Raw genomic sequence first — 23,511 nt, forward strand, 5'->3', positions numbered from 1 at the left:
GGAATGGAGTCATCAGTCGTTGATGCACGAGATTGAAAATGACAATTTTCTTAAAGGAGAAAAAAGATTTTTTTTTTTTTTCTTTAAATGATCCGCATCATGCTGCTGGGTGCTAGCACTCCAGTTTTCTAAGCCTGGTAGTGACAAAATCACGTAAACTTCTTAAACGGCGTTAAGTGCTGGTTGTAGTTAGGGATGTAAGAACCGTAACTAGTCGGGACAACTCTTTAGTGAGTTCTACCGGGGCGGTAGCAACGGTCTTATTTTTATTTCCTAGTCATTGTGGTACCTACTCCGTGCTAGGATGACACGGAGCTTAGTCATGAAGTACAAATCTCCAGGCAGTAAGTGATCTCGATTAATCACCCGTTTAAGGATTTACTGTCAATGCACAACTTAATGGGTTTCGGGAGACGGCTGTTCTCAACAGCCGTGTCGACACTGCGACGTGTCCTCACAGTTAACTTCCAGGCCCGTTTTGCCCTCGGCTCCTGCGATGCGATTCTTCAGGTGCGACGAAAGGAACGCAGTAAAAAAAAAAAAAAGCCCCGTCGCTCCACCACTTCCCCCCTTTTCGCCCGCCTTGCTGTTAAGCGTGACGGTGCCCCGCTTCCAGGTCCCCGCGGGGGCGGCCGGGCCGGGCCGGGCCCAGGCCGCCTTCCGCCTGCTTTGGAGGGAGGGGAAGCCTCGCTGCCCCCCCCACCCCTCCGGGAAGGCGAAGAGGGGCCCGGCCGGCCCGCGGCCCCGGGGTGGCGGAGGACCCGGGGGGGGGTCTGTGACCGCGGCCCCGGGCCGAACGCCCCGCCGCCCTTCCGGCGGTTCAAGGGCGAGAGGGCGTCACTTCCGCCACGCCTCCGCCTCCCCGCGCCGGCATCGCGAGAGCCCACCCCGCCTCACGCGAGACTCGCCGGCTTAGCCGGCCGCCTCGGCCGAGTCCCTTCGGCAATTTCCGTCACCGCCAGACTCTACCAATCGGCCGCGGGAACGCATCGATGGGAGCGGGCGCCCCGCGGGCCGCGCGTGGGGACGGCGCCCGCGGCGCGGGCGCGGGGGGCCGCTCGGCGGCTGCGGCGACGCGAGCGGGGCGGCGGGGCCGAGGCGCCGGGCCGGGGCGGCGGGGAGGTATGCGGGGCTCGATTGTTCAGGCCTGGCCATGGCGCCTCTCCTCCCCCCCGCCATGGCTCCCCGTGTCCCTGCTCCTCTCCTCTCAGTGAGCGAAAGTGGCCGCCGCCGCCGTCCCAGCGCCCGCAGCCGCCGCCTACCTCCTCAGCAGCAGCGCGGGCGCCATCTTGGCGAGGCAGGAGTCGAGAGCGCCCCGCGGCAGGACACGGGCGGCGCCAGCCCCGACAACGCGGGGCGAGAGGCCGGGTGGAGCGAGCGGGGGAACGAGCCCAGGAGACACCCCCAGCCCCCCCCCGCCGCCGCCGCCGCGCCGGAGCCGGGCCCGCTCCCCAGGTGAGCCACCGCGGCGACCGAGCAAGGACACGCCGGGCCGGGGGCTACGAGAGGCGGTAGCGGGGCTCCGCCTGGGCAGGCCGCGGCTTCACCCCCAGCCCCCCCACCACCACCACCCCACCCCGCTTGAAGCGGCGGCCGCAGCAGCCGGGCCTCTTCTTAAAGGGACAGGCCCCTTCCCCGCCCTGCCCGCCGGATGCGCCCCGATAGACCGGCGCAGGAACCGCCGGGTCCCCCCGCTCACACGCCGGGGGAGAGGGGGGGGGGGGGTTGGAGAGGGAAGGACGGGACGGTGGGGGAGCGTCCGCGGCGGCGGGCCGAACCGAACCGAACCGGGCGGGGGGGGGGGGGCGGTGGTGGTTGGGGGGGAGGGGGACGGCCGCCGCCGCCGTGCACCTGCGGGCGCACGTGCGCGCGGGGGGCGGGAGCGCGTGCGCGGGGGGGGGGGGGGGGGGGGGGGGGGCCGCCGCGCAGCGAGGGCGGCGGGGCGGGAGGGGCCGGGCGGGAGCCGCCGCCAGCGCCGCCTCACGGGGAGCGCAGGCGCTTGCTGCGGGTCGGGCCTGGGAGCGGGACCGGCCCCGTCCCCGTCCGTCCTGCCGTGGGCGGCGCCGCGGGGGTTCCTTAGTCCCTCGCGGGGGGGGGAGCGGGAGATGTGTCAGAGCGGGCCCTTGGGCCTGTGACTGCCCCCGGCTGCCGAGGGAAGGGCGGTCTCCGGGCGTACCGTACCGTACCGCCCGCGTGATGCAACGCGGCTGTGAAAACGGGGAGACTTCTCCTCAGTGCGAGCTTCCTCCTGGCCGTGCCCGCCTTCGCGAAGGCCCGGCGTTGCCTGAAGCGCTGTCTGAGGAGCCGCCGGCACCTGCAGGAAGGTGCTGCGCGCCGAACCGGGGCCGTTGATGAAAAGCGCTGTACGTAAAGACAGAGTTCGGGCTTAGGTTTGCGCTGAGGAACGCGTGCGCCAGGGAGCACCGGTGTGAAGCTGTGGTATAAAGTCTAATCCCGGTTCGCTGCAAACACGTAGCCTAACACAATTTCTGTTGTGACTAGTATCATTGAGCATTATACATTCTTTTTGTTGCCCCGTTGCTCATCCTGTGTGGTAAGTTTCCCTCCCCTCAGTGTTGTAGATGACAACAATAAATTCCTTTAGATTATTTTCTCCTTGGCATGAAGAAAATGGTGCAAGTCAAGTTCCTTTTGTTGTAGCGAAATATCTTTACGTGCATTATTAGAATTTTAGTTTTCTCTCATATGAACAAATCTACTGTATGGATTTCTACAGTACGTTTGATATGGCTGTATGTGGCCGGCATTCATCTTTTTTTAATTTACATGAATCAGAAATGATGTATTTGTGTTGTCGCTAATGCGGACGTATAAGAGTATGTCTCGACATCCAGAGGCTGGCAAGATAGTGAGGGGAAAAGTACAAGAAGTAGGACTGTAGCTTGAACCTTTTCCCAGTGTTTGAGGATATTCCCTGTAATTCGCTTCTAGTCCATCTCTCACACACATATTGTTTAAGTTGCTTAAAATACTGCCTTGCATTTCTTGACTGTTCAAATGAGCAAGTTTTTTTCCATTTGGGTATAACGTAATAAACTCTAAATTCTGTAATAAGCATGCTATTTGACAAGCTAAATTACATGCTAGGGCTTGTTTTACATGGCAAGAAGAAAATGGTCCTCTTAGAGCTTTCTTGGACATAGTTCCCTTCTCGTGGTCTGGGGTGGAGGGAGTAAAAACCAAACAAAACGGAAAACATCCATGCAGTTTGTATTTTGTGTACACAGAGAGAGGAGGAGCAAAGCAATGGCAGTGTGTGAGGGTAACAGTGCTGTTATGTAGAGCAGAAAGTGTGGATGCATTGTCAGAGGTCTCCATAAATACTGTTAACTGCCCCTTTGGGACAAAACTTAGTTTAATTGAAAAATTAAATAGTTAGGTTTCTTTTTCGGCTAGTGATTTTTCTGCTAGTTTAAACATGGAAGCAGAGCTGTGACATGCCAACTTTTGTGTTTGGTATGTTTTAAGGTATTCTGTTGTTTACTTATGTGTATGCTTCTGCTAAATTTTATGTAGAGTTGTATAGCGCCTTTTTTTTTTTTAATAATCAGTTAGGCCCCTATCTGTGACTGTTATTTTTGGCAATTAGAAAATTCAGAGCCTATGCCCCGCTGGCTCTTCTTCCCTGTATTTAAAAGCAATTAAAAGGTGGAACAGAGATCAATGAAATGCTGTCTCATTCCTTGAAAAACAATATAAAACCTTACCACAAAAGCGCAACGGTGAAGTAAAGTACTGTATATAGGACAGTATCTAGTTTTAACTAGATTTCATTACTCAGAAAAGCAATTAAAAATGGCTTGTTTTTAATTTCAAACTGAAATGGTGTGTACTCACACTTAGGTTGTATGTACATGTCTTTTATTCATTCAACTTGAGTTTAGTGGAGACTGAGGGCTTTAGGTTTGTATGAAATATCCTCCTATCTGCTTTTTTTAAAGCAATAATCTCTTATGTATCAAAGTTATATTTAAGACACTGGTATAAATAAGACTATATGGGCATTATGTTTTGGTTTAAGACGTGGCATATAGTGTACTCTGGAAGATGATTGTCAGTGTAACTATACATTTATCAAAGCAAGCTAAAATGTGAGAGGGGAAAGAAGAGTGTGTAATTCTCCTCCAAGCAAAATACCTCTTCAGGTTTTTTAGGCCACCAGAATTGTTTGTATTGAAGATTATATGCTTATAAAGAAATCTGACAAAAATATACCTAACTGATACTACTGTATTAATGTAAGTTTTCCATATAGATCTTGACTTATTCTTCTGTGTGGATATGTATGTTTGTGTCAGGGATTATTCTGGAGATGTTACTACAGGAAATTCGTACAGTGTTGTGCTATTCTGGTAAGAGTTGTATGTCTCAATTGTAAATTACTTCAAGAAAGAAAAGTATCTTAGGTGTTCGTATGAGTTTGGAAAATCTCTCAAAATAAGTTGGTGTCAAAATGCAAAGAACAAAAAGACCCATGTGTGGAAAAAAAAACAGAAAATTGTTAAATTGTGAGGGAACTAAGAATAGAAGGTTGTATTCTTGCTCCCAGTTTTTAAACCTGCTTTATGGATGGAACTTTTTAATGCTGTAAATAGAGATATGAGGAATACGTACTTTCTGTGTGTCAACGGGGATTTCGTTTTTTTGTCCACTTGAATGTTTTGTCGGTGCACTTATACCAGTTGGACCGAGGAGAGCTAAGAAACTCTGCTTTTGTAAGGGCTGAAATATTTGAACAAATAAGTGTGCTCACCTGCCAGCTGGTAACGCTTAATATACGTGCACTTACTGTGTGGCAGGCAAGACTGTTTGAATCAGTTTTACCTCCCTGATTTGGCTTGCATCTGTCATGGGCTAAGAAGAGGTACTGTGGATTAGCTGCTACGTTGTGCCTTTTACCTCTGTGGCAGCTTGTGCTTGGGTATGTGCTCTCAACTAGAAGTGTAGTTGTTATCATTATTTACTATGATGTTTGATGTTAGTGTTAGGCATGAAGAGAAGAAAACGTGATCCTTTGGGTCTTACCTGAGGTGTAGAGATGCCGGCAACTGAAGGGGGGGGGGGCAGGGAGCAAGAGACTTCTGGAGGAAAACGTACGATTTCAAACAGCCGTACAAAGCAAATCCTTTCTAGCTTGTAGCTAGGCACAAGTGCCAAACCACGCACTTGCTGCTTATGGGGCTTCTGCTTTAAATTGGTACCAGTAGCAAAAACTACTTGGACTTCATTCAGAAATAGCCAGTGGATATTTGTTTAAACTGGGAGAATCTACTTTTAAAGCTAAGCTGCTTCATGAGAGCAGTGCGTTTGCTGTTTGGTTGGTGTGGGTTGGTGGGTATAAAACTTAGAAACCTTGTTATAGAACATAACTGCTCTCTGAGGACGTCCTTGGAGGATTCTTCTCCGAACTGGCTGTTTACTTACTGACTAGACGTTATAGTGGGCAGACTTGAAAAAACAGAGTGAGTGAAGAAACCCCATACCTACATTAACACTGAACTAAGCAGTGTAATTTAAAACAGGATAAGGAAGGCTTCTTCAGAACTGACCTTAGATCACTTGAAAATATATATATGATTATGAAGGTTATTTGTATGAAGTTGGTGTATATATATATAAAAAACTAAACTCAGATCCTGCTGATGATATTTTACCTGTGCTTTTAATAATTCAAAGAGCCACATGATACAATTAGATGGTTTCAGTGTGAGCTTCTGATTAAGGAAGAATGTTGGAGGATTCAAAGTGCCAGCCAGGCAGTGCAGCAGCTATTTATTTCCAAATTCTGATTTTCTAAACTGTTACAACTCTAGGGGAGATGAAGGGAGAAAGAAAATTTAAGTACTGAATTCGGTACTGAAACTTAACATAAAATTGGTGTGTATCAGTAAGGAAGTCGTGATGGCAGAAGGATTACTGTGCAGCATCCAGTCCTTTTACTGCCTGTAACATACAAGTATTTACCTAAATGTTACCATCAGTAATGAAAACATTTCAAAAATCTGTATTTCTGCAATATTCCTTAAACTGAGCAGGCAAAAGGATATATTTGTTTCAAAAATGGCAAAGAGAAGTAGAATGAGTGTCATCACCATGTAAATCCACTGAAGCAATGTCTTGGTGATGTCTGAACACTGGTGCCCAATGTAGTGGATAAGGCTGTTGTGTGCCTCTCACTTGTTTGTTCCCATCTTCTCTTGCTTCAGTATTCAAGCAGTTTTTGCCATTGGAAATCTCTGTTTCTTAAGACCTAGAGTGGGAAGAAAAGAACAGAGAATAAAGAAGTATCTGTCAATTAGCTTCCCGTATTATTACTTTGATCAGCAGAGAAGCACTGTGTGACTTAGCATATAAATAAATGAAAGGCTGAATTCAATGGCTGAGCTATTCGCTATTCAGTATGCCTGTGTAACACTTATTACATTTGTCGTGGGCGTTGTTAATACATATAAGAATATTGTTAAGCTCTGCTGTGCTTATCTGTTTAGTCGGTAGGCGGGGTACAGACGAGTAACTCTTTTGAGGACAAGAGTGACTAACTTTGTATGTACAGGAGCCTCGTGGGACAGTTAAAATAGGAAGACAAGCAAAAGCATGTCTTGATACGGGTGAAATGCAGAGTACTTATGTCAGCAAAAGGAGGACTTTATTAAATGCAGAAATGTAAGGTTTCCTGATCTGGGAAGTAATATTTAAGAACATGGGTATCTGAAAAAAGTACGGATGAGACAGGTACTTAGCGTGTAAGTGTACACACTTAGTATAGTGTACACAACAAGGGGATTTAATGCGTTAAAGTATGGAATGAAACCTACTCTGCAGTTACTGCGGTCATTGCAGACAGAGGGCATTCTCACTTGCTTTCATATTTGCCTGGGAACACTGAGCAGTAGCAATGAGCCACTCCTGAGAAAATATCTTTGTTTTCTAATCACTAAAAACATCTGATAGCATCTTCTTTTCATAGGGGTATTTATATCTTACAAGTAAAGAAATACTCCCCTGCTGGGTTATCTCCTAAGCTGTATGAGCGTGGAGCCGGATGAGCACCACAGCCTGTGTGGAGCAGAGGCGCTGATCCAGTCTGGTGGATCCACGTAGACCAGCAGTTTGGCAAATGCGTCTGGGCAGCTAGAAAAGCATCTAGTTACTCATTTTAGATCAGGAATATGATTGTGTTTGTTTTGTCTCTGGCCTGTTTGCTGTCCTGCAATTAAAAACTTCACCTCAAATCTATCTTAATTCTTTCCCTTTGTTTTGCTGTTAAGCTTCTATAGTTTTGTGAGGACAAGGCTCATTGGGGTGCAAAAGAGTACATTTGGTTTGTTAGTTTTCTCAGAGGTGGTGAATTCAAATAAAGTCCTGTGGGCTTTGTGCCCCTTGGGGCATTTTTCTTTCCTGCAGTGCCTCAAGGACAGGCAATGCCACTAAATGTTGAGTTTTGGGAAGGAGGTTTTCTGCAAAGAGCAGCCAGGTGAAAGATGCCTTGTGCTTCTGAGTAAAATAATTAATGGTTGCATGTGACATTTTGGCTGGGAAAGTAAAATAATAGGATGTTAATATAACACATGCTCATGTTGATGGATTGTCATGGTTTAACCCCAGCCAGCAACTAAGCACCACACAGCTGCTCACTCACTCCCCCCCCACCTAGTGGGATGGGGGAGAGAATCAGGGAAAAGTAAAACTTGTGGGTTGAGATAAAGACAATTTAATAGGACAGAAAGGAAGAAAATAATAGTGATAATAGTAACAGTAATAAAATGACAATAATGATAATAAAAGAATTGGAATATACAAAACAAGTGATGCACAATGCAATTGCTCACCACTCGCTGACCAATGCCCAGTTAGTTCCCGAGCAGCGATCCCTCCCCTGCCAACTCCCCCCAGTTTATATACTGGACATGACGTCACATGGTATGGAATACCCCTTTGGCCAGTTTGGGTCAGCTGTCCTGGCTGTGTCCCCTCGCAATTTCTTGTGCCCTTCCAGTCTTCTTGTTGGCTGACCATGAGAAGCTGAAAAATCCTTGCCTTAGTATAAACACTACTTAGCAACAACTGAAAACATCAGTGTGTTATCAACATTATTCTCATACTGAACCCAAAACATAACACTATGCCACCTACTAGAAAGAAAATTAACTTTATCCCAGCCGAAACCAGGACACGGATACTTTGAAATGGAGTGATAAAAGGGATCACCGTACTTTTTCTGGTATGATACGAGGGATTGAATCTTGCTCCTATAATATATATAATTTTTATTGGTGATCTGAAGGAAAACCACTTTCACCTTCTTGGTGTCCTTTTCTATACCCTCCTAAATGATTTCTTCCATCAGAGACACAAGGTTCATGTTTCCTCTTGTTTTCTAAACTCTTTACTTTCTTCATGGCCCTGTCTCTTGGAAGACAGTTTTTGATTTTAGGATGTGTTTTTTCAGATGGCTGTTAAGCAATATGACATATGTAGATGAAAGTTTCTTGGAAAACATGAATCTTAATACCCTTACAGGGAAAGCTTTCAGGTGCTTTGTTCTGTCTCTTAACTTCTTCTGGAAAGGGGTATTTGGTAACAGACGTCAATCATTCCGTTGCTGTCAGGTGTATGAAAATCTAGCATATAGAAAGCTGAACCTAGATCGCTTCAGTCTAAAAATAATTTTAAAATGAGGGCTGTTAGCCTGTCTAACAATTTCTGGCATGCTGTTTTTTATTCTGTATGGGTAAAGATGTTAACTCAAGGCTAGGTGGTCATTAAGAAATAATAAAATTTGCTCTTGTTCAACCACAGCCATTAGTCTCAAGGTGGTAATTGCTTATCATAGTTTTTTGTAACTTCAGAAGTTCTGGATCTGTTCTGCAATTTTTGAGGATAAAAGACTTGGAAAAATTTAGGTGCTGGTTTTCGGACTGTGTACATGAAGAGAGAATGATTTGAAGATCAGAAACTCAATCTGTGTTTTCGCTTACATAAGCTTAAAACAATTTAGTCATTTACAATTTGATAATTGAACAAATGTTTTGCAGTAAACTAATGTGAAGTTTGCTTCAGGTTTTGTAATATCTTTAAGAAGTGATAGAAACCAGAAGAATCTCCAGAAGAACAATTATTCAAAGTCTTAGAAAAGCTGACTGGTTTTATTTTTGTTGTCCACCAGAAGCAAAAGCTTAAGGCATTTATTAATTAGTAAATATTACCATACTTAGGGTATTGACAGCAATTCTGTTTATATAGCGCCAACTGTGACTTTGGAAATAATTTTAAATTATCTTTCTCACTATTATTATAACAATGATGGCATCTTTTGTCATCGAAGAAAATTCCAGTTGACAGAGCTATTACTGTTACAGTTGTTATGACATCTTTTGTAGTTGAAGGAAAATAAAACTGCAGTTGACAAAACAATAAAATGTTTTGATAGCTTTGTTTTTAAAGTATGTGTTATGCAAATATTGCAGGGGGGATGTGTTTGTTTTTTAAAGAATCTAAAATCCTGAAAACAAAAAATGAAAATCTGGCAGGCTGTTTTTACTAGTTGAAAAAACATAAAGCTAGAGTATGTTCTAAATTTGTAAATATAAAAAGTATGTAATAAATTGCTAGTTATGTGTTACTTTTTCTTTAATAAAGATAACAGTTGAATTTTAGAACGGAATTTTTTTTGGTCAAGTATTTGTAGCTTGTTTGTCAACAGGTAACAGCTATGTTCTGAGTACTGTAAGAGTAGCTTTGCTTTAAAGTAAATGAAGTGTCTTACAAGTATTCTTTAGACTGCAGCTGTGAACTGAATGGTAAAAACAACAGAAGAACAGTATTTTCAGTAGGTCTTCCTTTTTGGAGTAAGTTTATATATATGATTCAACTTAAGAATAATAATGTAATTGCTTTCATTCAGCTTTCATGATGCACGTCTGCCCTCTGTCCAGAGTTAAGCATGTTATCTTTAATAGTGATGAAAGTTTACTTTAAATGTTCAAGGACTGGCTTTGTTGTACTTTGCATTTTTATGTCACCACTTGGATTATCATACTAGGTCAGTGCAGTGCTCATTCCTATCAAATGGCATCCACGAAGTCATAAAACAAAATTAAGAATCTAGGTTTTGGCTGTGGTAATGTCGTGGTGGAAGGTTTAATGTGAATTTCTGTTTGTTTGTTTAATATATCTATTAACTGCAACCTAAGCTTTTTGCCAAGAACTACCTCGGTTATGTGTTCTGTGAAATATTAGCATTTGGTGTAGCGTGCAGTAGATTTGCCTGCTCACCATGTTCGTTCCTTTCAGAGGTGGTGATGGTGATGACTGTTGTTTCTTCTTGACAGCTGTGTGTTCAGAGGCACCTGTGCATGAGGAGAAGTTTGTTCTATGGCCTCAGAGCTGGGTGCCAGGGAGGATGGCAGCTGCTCAGAGCTGGCAAAACCCCTTTACCTGCAATATCTGGAGAAAGCTCTGCGACTGGATCAGTTTTTACGACAGACATCTGCCATCTTTAACAGGAGTATATCAAGGTACCAAAACCTTTTCCATTTTCCCTTAGGAATACCAAGGAAAGATAAGCATTTTCATTATTTTGTTCCCAGGCAACACCGTATTAAGGATTTAGTAGTGACTTGTTCATTATAAACTCTCCTTTAAAGATTTTGGACTGTGCTTCTCTTAGCTCACACTGATAACTCAGTGTGTTGCCACCCCACGTACAAATTAGCACAAAGTTTTAAAGCTCTTTTTCATAGCTGAGTGACCAAAACTTTCTTTGTCTGCAAAAAGTAGGATGCAGAAGCACTAAGTTGATTTTTCAGGGACATGGCCTGTTAGCCATAAGTGAAATGCAAAGATTGCCATCCGACACAAAATTTATAAGTAAGTTAGTTGTAGCAATGAGAAGTGAGTCATCAAAGTACATTTCTGTCCCAAAACAATTTACATTTAATTTCATCAGTGTTTTGGAATTGTAGAGTTAGAGAACTGATAACTGTATGGGTAATAGATAAAGGTATATTAACAAGCGTGTCATAAGATCCACACAAGGAGTAGAAAAAGTATAGCTTTTTATTTCTTACATGTACAGTAGTGCTGAGGATGACAATATTGTGCTTTGGCTTGACTTGATATTAGTTTCTTGCTTAGTTCATGTGTCTCAAATTAGATACCTGGTTAAAGACTGAAGGTGTAGGTTGATAGCATAGCCAGGCTGGTCTGATGATTACTGCTGAGGGGTTAATAGGAAATTATTAACAGCAATATTTCAAATACGTAAAATTACATCTGAAGCTGTCTCAATTCTCAAACCTTTAGACAAATGGCCACATGTAAGAAAGTTGCATGGGCATCTCCTCATTTGAGTATTTCCTTTCATTGTCACCATATTACCTATCTTCTTGCAGCGATGAAAGTGAAGATGGATTGGATGACAATCCTTTGCTGCCTCAGTCTGGGGATCCCCTGATGCAAATTAAGGAAGAGCCTCCAAACTCTTTGCTTGGGGAGTCTTCTGGAGCAGGGAATTCTGGGATGCTGAACACACATTCCCTGAATGGAGTACTGCAGCCAGGTAGGCATGCACTAGGTCAAATCTCTGCTTTCTTTGGGAAAAGCATTATTTCTTAAGATCTGGGTGTTTTTTTTTTTCCTCTAAACAGAACCAAAGTCTGAAAAAGGGAGCTTGTATAACTTCTCCAAGCTGAAGAAAAGCAGAAAGTGGTTGAAGGTAAGAATATTGGAAAGAAGTACAGCTATTATGAAGTCTGTGAGTAGAGTTCCAGTCAACACCCTGTAGACAGTGGTGAGTCATTCCATCTTGTCACCTGATGTAGAGTATGGTATAGAAACATGTAAGAAAGCAGGCGGCAACAAGAAAGTAAGTTGAGCACTGGTCAGAGCATTATCACAAATTACAAATACAATTTCCAAATACAGTAAGTTTACATTAAGTTTGTTCTCATCTCAGTAATCCATTTAATTTTATTTTACATGTACTACTGAGAGCTCAGAAAGCTAGACTAATGTGTTTTAAGAGCTGCCCTAAATCATGTGGTGCAAATTAATTGATGCAAAAATCTCACTGAAATAGAGGCATAAGGTGATATAGAGATGTAGTATCTTGTGTTGCTGAAAAGAGGGCTCCAAATGAATTCCTTAGTCTTGTTCTATATTGGCTTGTTGTTTACTGCACTATATATTTTTTTTTTTAAGTAACTGGAGCTAGCGTCCCTTGCTAAGAAGAAAGGAATGGAGTTTTTTTCAGGTGGTTGGTTTTTTTTTTTTTACATTAAGGAAAAACACTTACCAAAGCAAAAAATACATTCTACAGAGGCTTCTCATCTTGGAATTGCAAAGAAAGAAGAGTATGTGATAGTTGGTAATGAATGTCGTATTAGACTTTGGGTAGAACAAAATAGAATTATAGTCTCTGTAGATTTGAGGCTCTCATTTTCATTGTGTAGCAAAATGGACAGTAGGCATTTCAGTTTTAGTGAGCAGCAGCATTTTAGTTAAATTTCACAGTGAGTATACATTCAGAAACTTGAAGTAGTTTTAGTACACTGTCCAAATTAACATTATGTGTTACGCAGTATATTAAATGGATGTTTGGGACTCAGCTGAAAATTTGTTTCTAAGGTGAACTCAGTACAAGGTCCAAATAAGGATGAAAGGAGAGAGTTGGAATGGTGGCTTTATGCCATCTTTGCATTTTCATTGTACTGTAGCCTTAGTTAGCAAACACAGGTTGCCAAGAGGTCAGATAAGACCCAGAGCTGCTGCAACTGATGCAGGTGGAAGTGGTAGAATAGCAGGACAAACTACAAATGGGGTAGGAAAGCACCTGCAACCATACATCACAAAATGCCCCTGCTGGTATCCTGGATTTTCTCACTGCTGCTTTTCTGAGACCACAAACAGAAGAAGTGGGTTCTAAAATTACTTAACATCGCAAACTAACAGAAAACTGCCTCCCCCCACATCAGAAAATGTGTATCGTATTCACTGCTACACAGTACTGTACCTCAGAAAACTATTTTCTATTTGAGGCATTTCAGATGGAAGGCAGTTTGTAAATGCTAAGTATTGTTGTTGGGCCAGACCCGCAGCCCTTTATTACGTAAAGGCTCAAGAGTGCTTTGCATAAATAAACAACTCAGTACAGGGACTTGTGATTGTTAAATTAGTTTTCATTTATTCTTGTTAGAGTATCCTTCTGAGTGATGACTCCAGTGACACAGATTCACCAAGTGATGAGGATGGAGAGGAGGAAGAAGAATTTTCTCTTTCAAGGGAGGAACTTCACAATATGCTGCGATTACACAAATATAAGAAACTGCATCAAAGTAAATATAGCAAAGACAAAGAGGTAAAAGTCCAGAATTTTTATATTTCCTTGATTTTTATTCTTTCCTTTAACTGCGTTATCTTAACTGCTCTTACATTTTTATCAAAACCCGTAATATTTTGTGGACTGGAAAATATGCTGTTGTTTCATAGACTAGAACAATCTAACATCAGTTTCAGACAAGGTTTATTTAATTAATTACATACAGACTGAAAAGCTGTTGATGCTTTATGCCGAGAATCTGTCAGTAATTTATGTAGCTAGTACCGGCACGTGTTATATATAGCTTCCACAGCACTCTGTCCCAGTCACTAGAGCAAATACAGGGTGCTAGAATGCAAGATTTGCATAAGATATATGAAAACTGAGGTGCTGTGGGTTAAATTCTAATAGAGGTAGTAGCTACTGTTCAAGACTAAAATTGTATATTTAAACCTAAAGCAGTATACTTGGATCATCATTGAGGTGATGAGTAGTAAGGCGATGTTTACCTTCTTGAAAGGGAGTTCCTACTTTTCTTCCTTATTGTTTTCTGTCATTCTTTGGGGTTTTACTTGATTTTCTTTTTTTCTTTCTTGCCTTTCTTTTTTATTCTGGGTTTTCTTCTCATACTCTCTTTTTTCCCTTCTTATAAGAAAATAGTCTGCTGCATTTTTGCATTTCTCTTAATATTAGGCCAAATTCTATGACTGTTTTGATTCTAATATTTCTTCAAATTATAAGGGCTTTTGCAGAAATTATTTTCATCGCTGTTTTGAATTGCACCAGAAAGTAGTATCAGATGAAGTCATCCTATTCTGCTATCAGAGGATGTGTCTGAAATTAAAATTTGTCTTCTTGTTTCGTATTCTTTTGAAATTTCTCCAGAAGATTGAAGAAATATTTTCCCACTCAGGTTTTTGTTTCTGCCCACTTCTTTCCTTTGTTTACTTGTTAAGTTCTAAACCAAATTGTGTTAGTTTCTTGAAATGTTGCATAACTACACAAATATTAATACACCCAATTTTTACACGTCATAACTTTTGTTAGATTTTACACAAATATTTATTTCCAGACTAGGAAGAAATAATATCCAGTGGAAATAACCAGGGTATTGTTGGATCAGCAGTACACGGTTGCTGGGGACACACACACACACACAACACACATCTGTACACAACAGTTTGTTTATGCTGATGTTCTCACCTTTCAAAAATCTTTTTGACTTAATAGTATGCTTGGGTTTTAAATAGTCAATTTCTGACCTGTACTGTCTTTAATTTGCCTGTTTATACGTAACCTGTGTATAGTTCTTTAATATTTTAGTTGAATAATGCTTGAAATATACTGACTTTTTTGATAATTTGGGGAAAATCTGAATGTTCAAGTTTTTTGTCCCTGTGGAAATCTTTTAAATGCGTTTTATCTAAACCCGTCCTTTTACATCCTTTGGAATGATAAAGTAGAACATGTATGTAATTTGGGAATGCGAGCAAAACATACAGGAGGCCCATGATTGGACTACTTCATGTAATGTGCTGTCTTGCTGGGCAGCACCCATATGGAAAAGATAGAGCAGTATGTTTTGAAAGAGTAAGCTTCACTGCCCACTTTTCCAATCTTACTCAATTGGGTAGGCTTGGATCCCAGTGTAGAACTTGGAGGCCACCTCTGGGAGCAGTGGTTTCACTTTGGACGCTGTGTGATCCTTGATAACAATGCTAAATATGGAGAATTGCATGTTTTCTCATCTCTTATTTGTGATCAGGATCTGAACTTGTTTACCTGCTATCTCTGTTATCTGCTATATCTGTTTTCCATTACTGTGCTCATTTACATCCACTTCAGTTGCAGCAATATCAGTACTACAGTGCAGGACTGCTGTCTACACATGATCCTTACTACGAGCAGCAGCGCCACCTGCTAGGGCCCAAGAAGAAGAAGTTTAAAGAAGAGAAAAAATTGAAAGGTGAAGTCGCTAACCTTTGTTTTTAAATGGCTGCTGTGATTAAACTTACTTTTGGGTTTTGCATGGAAATACCCAATTCAGTCAAAGAAAAAATCTTCAGAAAATACTGTGCTTTATCTTGTGGCTTCTAGAAAGCTAGGGTGAAAAAAAACGAGTGTGAATTGAGAGTTCATGGCTTTAGATTTTCTTTGTGGGCCTCTGAATCTAGAATGAGAGAGTTATGCAGTAAGTATCTTAGAGCTTTATTCATTGCTTTGGAATCCATAAATACTGTTGTATATCATGGTCCATTTAGTCAGAGTTTTTTGAAAACAGTATAGTTCCTTGAAAAGTGTAAGAATTTACACAGTACCTGCTGCATTTATTCCTGAATATGTAATTCTAGTGAACAAGAAATGATGGGGAGTGAGAATGTTTTCTGGAAATTAGAGGGAACTCAGAATTGATGTCCAGTGTGAGTTAAAATAGAATTACTGCTGTAACCTCTCAGCTGGAGTTTCTCAGATGCATGTTTGCCAGGAAGTACAGTTTCCTTTCTTGATTGAGCTGGCAGCAGCTGTAGATCTGTGAGGAAGCAGGAAGAGAAGGCTATGAACTGTCAGCGTAAGGTGAATTCTGTCTAGTGCAAGTACTTAGGTTTGAGCTGTGTTTTAAGGGGGCTATTTTGGGCTTCCTTCCTTCCTATCTTTCTGCAAGTTCCTTTAACTGTGCATTTTTTTTTTGTCTTAACTAATCTTGCAGCATCCATGATTTTGCATACTCACAAAGAATATTTTTAATATCTGATACCAGTATCAATTTCCTCTGAAAACTAGTATCTGTAATACATGATAACATGCCAATCTCTTTCAACTGCTGAGAAGTTTGGTTTGAGACTTATCCTACCAAATGCTAATGTTGTTACCTTTAAATATCTTAGCTTTACATGTGTTTAAGTAGATTTTTCCCACAAATCATGAAACATTGCACAAGGTCCCAGACATTTTAACTCCTAAGGCATCTTTCCCTGGGTGGAAAAATTGCATTTCTCCACTCTATTTATTAAACAGGAAAATCTTTCCATTATAAAGTAATGAGGAAATACCTAATATGATAAATGGATGATACCAGAATTGGCAAACATGGATAAGTTTGGCTTTTTTGTTGGTTCTACACATAAATTGACTGGGATAGTTTACTCAGGAAAGATACCTGACTAAATGTATCCCAAAAAACAGAAAAAAAAAAAAAAGTATGATCCTTGTTGTCATGCAGGCAAGTTGAAAAAAGTAAAGAAAAAGAGGAGACGGGATGAAGAACTCTCTTCAGAAGAGTCACCACGACGCCACCATCACCAGACCAAAGTTTTTGCCAAGTTTTCTCATGACACACCACCACCTGGGTCCAAGAAAAAGCATTTGACTATTGAGCAACTGAATGCACGTCGGCGGAAAGTGTGGCTTAGCATTGTTAAAAAGGAGTTGCCAAAGGTGAGCTTGGCTAATGGCACTAGATCAGTGATGATAGCAAGAAAGTGAAATAGAAAATTAACTTAGTGGGGAGTTGACACTTGGAAAAACAGGGTGAAGTAAGACCTGATTTTTCTGGTGGTCATTAATGACCAAACAGATAGATTATTCTGTAATCCGTAAGCAAAGTGTAGTTCAAATTTCTTACCACCAGTGATAGCTAAATGGATCATGCAGTGCTTTGCCACTGCTTTCATTTGGCTATCCAACCCTTTTCTATGAATAATACAGTAAACTCTAGCAGGTACTCCTAGTAATCTACAGGATAGCAATGTAGACTAAATCAATATCTAGGTTTTACATAAAGTTCAGAAAAGGAGTGTTTCAATCATTGTAGCACAAGTATTTTTTGAAACTTATTTCAGAAACAGTCTAGGGAAAAGTGTTTGTATCATTTACAGGACAAGCTACAGGCACATTTGAAATAGAAAGCTGGGTTCACTGTTGCTAGTTTTCTGAGATGTGATCAGAGTGGACCTTACAACCTTCTTTTTGGAGTTCATAGTCAACAGACTTTGAATTCTAGGAAGTTGATTATGAGTGATGGCTGTATCATCCTTTATGAACTTGTAAGCCAGGCAAAGGATATGTGCAATGTGATAGACCTTATTTTTTCAAAAGACTGATTTTGATCACGTGAAGAATGTAGGATCTACATTAATTCTTAACATCCTTGGGAAACAGTGGAAATTTTTCTTGTTTACGTCAGTGATAACAGTGGAATAGAAGAACCCTGCTTTCCAATAGTAGTAATTAAAGAAACGATCCTGAAAAGGGAGGTGTTTTACACTCTATTCCTTCAGGAGTTGGAATACGTTTATGTATGCCTTCAATAATTAAGGATGAAAAGCTGTTTCAGTCAAAATAAAAAATACTTACAGTACCTGTACCCAATTATACAATAGTGTGCATGGCTGAAGTTGGCACATGTATCTGCTGAAGACTGGATAGTGACCTTTTCAAATACTGTGAAGCAATTACCCTTTAACTAATTTTAAGATGGTATTCTTTTATAGGCATACAAACAAAAAGCCTCCGCCCGCAACCTTTTCCTAACCAACAGCAAAAAGGTAGGTGTTGTTTAGCTTTATACTGTTACTTGTACTGGATGTAATAAGCCAACTGTAATGTCTTTATGTTTCTTCTGTTTCTTACAATACTGAGTATACTAGCAGAGCAGTATAATAGAAAGCACTGTATAGAAGTAATTTGTCATTTAGTGTAAGGCTTTTCATTTTTTAGTTGTGTCATTTTGGCATGTTTCATAAGCAACAGATGAAGCAAGCAACGTGAATTTCTTTCATGAGATCCTTTTGGCTTTCGTAAGATTCAGTTTGTACATTTTTAATTTCCTGATCTTTGATACAATAAATTAATGACTTTGTTGGCTTTTGAACTGCCCATCTATCCACTAGCTAGAATTTGCTGGTTTAAGCATTCTTGTTCAAATCAAAAGGGCTCTTGGAATATTAAATGTGTTAATTTACATAAATATATATAGGAGCCAAGATAAAAAATAGAACAATTTTCTGCTTAAGTGATTGCAAAAGGAATTTATCTCCTAATCAGAGTCTTCTCTGAGAAGTGTCATTGTTTCTAGGCGGCTTTACTTTAGGAACACTTGGTAATGGCTTTCTCTGCATTTTTCAAGTGTTACGGTCAAGTGTCTGATTCATTTACATGGCTAATGAAAAGGTAATCAAGTATATGGCTGAGAATCGTCAGAGACAAGATGATGTAGGAAATTTTCCATTCTGTATATACATTATCAAGAAAGGGAGCATTTTCCGTGTAAGGGATGCAGAAAACAGAACCTGCATGTATATATTTAAGAAACTTTGCTGTAGGTAGGTTCTCTACTATGGTCCTCCTTAGCTAGCAGAGACTGGATTTCTTTGTGATGTCTGGGCAAATAGCCTGTGATTATTGTATTTTTAAGTATCACAAATTGTATTTTAGCAAGTGAGTGATGCAGCAGACTTAAAGGTTTTGAAATTCTGCTTTTTTTTCTTTCTTTTGTTTGATCATTTGAACTCCGTGTGTTAGAATTGTTGATGTGCAAATTTTAGTGGAGGGAAAAAAACGTCACAAACATCATCAAACCCAGCAATTTTGACCATTGTGACAGTGGCATGAATTTATGTACTGGAACAAAAAATTACATTGTATTAATGCTTCTTCATGAGATGGTAGGAAAATAGTAGGATACTCCCCTACTTTTCAGTGTATTAACGTGAATGGGATTGTGTTCCACCGATACTGCTATTGCAGCAGCCTTATTAAAACAGTGAGAAAAGAACCACAGAAAAGTGTCTAGAGTGGGTGAGTCAGAGTTGCAGGCAGGCCTTGAACTCTGATCTCCTGAGTCCCTTTCAAGGACCTACCCACCAGATCAATCCTTTAAGTACCATGCCATGCTGAAACTGTCTTCAGGTTTTGGCTTCTCCACCATCTCAGGAGGTTTTTGGAAGTTCATGTTCTCTCATGCCATTTCAGAAGCATTACTGCTGAGTAAAGTATCATGGTTTTTTCTCTTCTGAAGGATCAGATTTGGTTATAATTAACTTTGTTGCTGTTTATTGCTGGCTCTCTTTAAAATCTGCCCATTTTACCACCGTTTCCAAAACCTTATTTCTCTCTAGCTTGCCCATCAGTGCATGAGGGAGGTACGTCGAGCTGCTATCCAGGCCCAGAAAAACTGTAAGGAAACTCTACCACGGGCACGTCGTCTTACCAAGGAGATGCTTCTGTATTGGAAAAAGTATGAAAAGGTGGAAAAAGAACATCGTAAACGAGCTGAGAAAGAGGCTCTGGAGCAACGCAAGCTGGATGAGGAGATGAGAGAGGTACAGCAAAAACGCAGATTGCTGATAATTAACCTGTTGAGGAGACACAGAAGTGACCGTGTAATTTGAGTTTCTGAATCCAGGCCATGAAATGCAGTTATTTGTTCTGTTCCAGTGGTGTTCCATGTGTTTCCTCTGCTATCTTAAAATTCTCTACATAATTCTTCTAATGTTAGCTAGAGGTGATTAAAAAAAGCCTTCAAACTGCATAAATTCTTTACAAGTGAGTGAAATAGAGGAAGGGATTAGAGAAGCAATGCGTGTCTTACAGACATACATAACTCAGTGCTGGTAAGGGCCACCTCTTGTGATGGTTTGTACATCATTCTGGGTCCAGAAGGCAAGCCACCTTTTCATTCACATTGAATTTTCTTTTTTTTTTTTTTCCCCCTCCTTTTTTCCTCTGCTGTAAACTGATATTGTAATTTATATATAGGGCACGGAATTTTTCTGTGATTGCTTTTTTATTGGCCAAGTGACAGCTTCATGGACTCCCTTACAGAGTAATAGGGCTTGAATTTAAGAAAAAGCTTCCTTGCCAAAGTTCTCTAGTGGATTTATGGTTGTTACTTTGCATGTGCAGTGATGAGCTAAGGTTGACCTTACGTTCAGTTTTATGCTTAAATTATGCTTTTATTTATTGCATTCCTCTCATTCTTGCAAATTCATAAGCATTTTATGAAGGTTTCAGCTGACTTAGATTAATAGGCAACTTCTAACTATAGCATTTTTTTAACCAGAACCTAAGAACGAACAGAGTTTCTGCAATGTCTTGCTGAACACCAAACAATGTTAATATCTCAACTGTTTTACCTAGTGATGTATTTCATGTATTCTACCATAATTCTCTTTACTAGTAAATAACAGAATGTTGGAGTTAGGTTGTCATGAGAGTGTTTTTTAAACTGCTCAGTTCTTTCACTGTAGACTACTAGAATCCTGTTTATTTTTGTCAATCTTTTAATTTTTCAGTGTAAACAAAACTTCTAAACTTTCTTTTCTTAGATTATGATATTCTTTGCGATGATTAGTGAATTTAAAAGAACTTTTAATTTACAACAATTTTATATTTTAATATAGATGTTTATGGTGGTGGTCAGTGTTCGTATGTGCAGCTAGCATTGTAGCATTTTGATATCACACTGATGTGCATAACATAATTAGATAGATTAGTTGTTGATATATTATTAGATTAAAATTTTTTTTCTTTAATGATATTTTAAACATTAAACTTTTGTCCTGTTTTTTCCCCTTCATCTGTTTTTTGTAAATGCTCTTCTCTTAGGCTAAGAGACAGCAGCGAAAACTTAACTTCCTGATCACACAAACTGAATTATATGCCCATTTTATGAGTCGTAAACGAGATATTGGACATGATGGAATACAGGAAGAAATCCTACGCAAACTGGAAGACAGCTCTACCCAAAGGCAGATTGATATTGGCGGAGGAGTAGTGGTCAACATCACCCAAGAAGATTATGGTAAGAGATTCGCCTACAGTCCTTCCCATGCACTCTTGAAAGTTACTGTACTCCACACATTATCGTGCAAACTTACAATTTCAAGCACAAAATCTTTCTGTGTAAGAAGCACTACTATAATTACTGGAATTTATCTGTGCGTTAATTTGGGTGGTTACTGCTGCAGAGCTCTAACGTGGAGATGTTGTTTTCAGATAGTAACTATTACAAGGCCCAAGCTCTGAAGAATGCTGAGGATGCTTACCAAATTCATCAGGCCCGGGTATGTATTTTTTGGATCTGTGAAGTAGAAGAGAAAGCAAAGTAATCTGTAGAGGCCACAGAACCAGGATCTTTCATAGCAGCCAAGTCAAGTAGGTTTGTTTAATCCTGGGTGCAAGATTTGAATTTAATTCCATTGCTACTTTCTGTGCTAAACAGGTAGAAAACCAGAATATAAAGATTTGGGCTATAGGAAAAGGCTTGTTTTCTTTTAGTTTCTGGCAGACATCCTATGTTTTAATGCGAAATGTAAAGCCTTTTACTCTACAGTTTCTTGATAAGTTAATATGTTTGTCATCTTATGCATATATTTCTCTTCCTGTTTAGACCAGATCATTTGATGAAGATGCAAAGGAGAGTCGGGCAGCTGCTTTACGAGCTGCTAACAAGTCTGGTACTGGCTTTGGAGAAAGCTACAGTTTAGCAAACCCATCTATCCGAGCAGGAGAAGATATTCCACAGCCTACCATTTTCAATGGAAAACTGAAAGGTTACCAACTGAAAGGCATGAATTGGCTGGCCAACCTATATGAGCAGGTATCTTAGTACATCTTGCAAATTTTTTAAATTTCTAGAATTATTTAAGTCATTAGAGTAAACTTGGTCAAAAAACTCGGTTTTAAAAATAGACTGCGTATACTCTATCTGTAATGCCTTTAGGAGAAAGGAAAATACTATGTAAGCCACCTATCAGTATTCTTGATTATTTAGGAAATAGCAACTTTGAATGGGGCATTAAGTTCAAGATATGTTTGTACCACTGTTTAGCACTTAGATTATACACTGAGGAGACTTCTGCTGCTCAGAGCTGCATACTGTTTCGGGCTTGGGTCAGCTGGTAAACTGCAGGCAACCTTGTCCCTCGTGTATGCACCCAGTTCACAATGTGATCTCAAAGTGCAGACAGGCTGAGGGAAAATATCAGACTGAGAGATGAATAGAAGTGCAGTTCAGATAAATTATCTCTTAGTCGAAGATGTAAGAGACAATAAAGTGTTTCAGGTTGTTACAGTGGGGCTGCTTCCCCTCAATTCAGTGGCAGCCGTTCTGCTAGTTGTGTATGGATTAAAAAGTAGTAAGGTAAAGGTGTTAATTTATGGATCTTTTGCAGGGCATCAATGGAATCCTAGCAGATGAAATGGGTCTGGGTAAAACAGTACAAAGTATTGCTCTCCTTGCACATCTGGCTGAGGTAGGTGGATTATAGCTTATTCCTGGTCAGTATGCTTGATAGAAGATGCATGCTTTTCACATGTTGGAAATGAAGTCTGGATTTTAAAGCTTGAATGTCTTAAAAGGCATTTTACCATTTGTTTTAAAGCAGAGCCTTTGAAATGGGTGTGTGTGGGGTGTGTATGTATATACAAATATATATAAATAAAAATAGATTTTTTCATTTATTCACAGAGTAATATCTTTTCACTTGCACTGAATGTGAAAGCTTAATGAGAGAACAAGTTGTACGCTTCCTGGTTCACTGAGTTCTACAAATCAGAGAGACTTGTAGAAATGAAGCCAAAATTCTGAGCTTCATGGCAATCAGTGTGGATTTCCATATTTCAGTGGGGTTTTTTTTAGGAAGCATAGTGATTCTTCTGTGCCAGGGCAGACAAAACAAAACAGAAAAAGCAATACGAGCTTACTTCTTCACGCAGAAATAAATATCTTAGGAAAAAAAAAAAAAAAAAAAAGTCTTGAGTGGCATTCAGTCACTTGCCTTAAATAGGAGATATCAACCAAGTGATGCTGAGAGCAGAATTAGCTGCAGTAGTGACCAAATGACAATTATGTGCATTTGTATATGTTCCTTTTGATACCAGTTCACTGGCACTATCAGCCACAATACTGGAAGGGTGTGCAGAGCCAAAGGCTTTTGAGCTCATCTGTGTGGAAGGGATAACAGATAGTCTTGTCTCCCTGTTGCACTGCAACTTGAGATTTTTGGAAGCCTACACAGGGCTTTTACTTTTTCTGGCTCTCCCTTACGCAGGCCAGCTTGTAACTACAAATACACTAATGGATCAACTTTGTTGTTCACCAGAGGGCATTCTGATGTGATTTGATGGAGCAAAGCTTTCCAATGCCACCTGAAGTTCTTTTCCTCCCCAGA

The 23,511-nt window shown here is 40.6% G+C and overlaps 1 protein-coding gene across 2 annotated transcripts in view; it reads left to right on the forward strand.

Moving 5' to 3' along the window:
- Positions 1 to 1,190: 1,190 nt before the first annotated feature.
- Positions 1,191 to 23,511, forward strand: part of INO80 (INO80 complex ATPase subunit) — a 69,657-nt gene continuing 47,336 nt past the window's right edge. Inside the window, exons 1-13 of one of the 2 annotated variants that reach the window (XM_030034658.2) lie at positions 1,191 to 1,455; positions 10,353 to 10,538; positions 11,415 to 11,581; positions 11,670 to 11,737; positions 13,217 to 13,378; positions 15,185 to 15,305; positions 16,560 to 16,774; positions 17,830 to 17,883; positions 19,456 to 19,659; positions 20,945 to 21,140; positions 21,335 to 21,402; positions 21,729 to 21,938; positions 22,513 to 22,593. In XM_030034658.2, coding sequence (XP_029890518.1) covers positions 10,396 to 10,538; positions 11,415 to 11,581; positions 11,670 to 11,737; positions 13,217 to 13,378; positions 15,185 to 15,305; positions 16,560 to 16,774; positions 17,830 to 17,883; positions 19,456 to 19,659; positions 20,945 to 21,140; positions 21,335 to 21,402; positions 21,729 to 21,938; positions 22,513 to 22,593 — 1,689 coding nt within the window. In that variant the 5' untranslated portion in view covers positions 1,191 to 1,455; positions 10,353 to 10,395. Of the gene's footprint in view, positions 1,456 to 9,738; positions 10,539 to 11,414; positions 11,582 to 11,669; positions 11,738 to 13,216; positions 13,379 to 15,184; positions 15,306 to 16,559; positions 16,775 to 17,829; positions 17,884 to 19,455; positions 19,660 to 20,944; positions 21,141 to 21,334; positions 21,403 to 21,728; positions 21,939 to 22,512; positions 22,594 to 23,511 lie in introns of those variants that run through there. The other variant, XM_041128176.1, reaches the window with a different exon arrangement.

The sequence above is a fragment of the Aquila chrysaetos genome, chromosome 2 (assembly GCF_900496995.4).
Source record: "Aquila chrysaetos chrysaetos chromosome 2, bAquChr1.4, whole genome shotgun sequence".
NCBI classification, from domain to species: Eukaryota; Metazoa; Chordata; class Aves; order Accipitriformes; family Accipitridae; genus Aquila; species Aquila chrysaetos.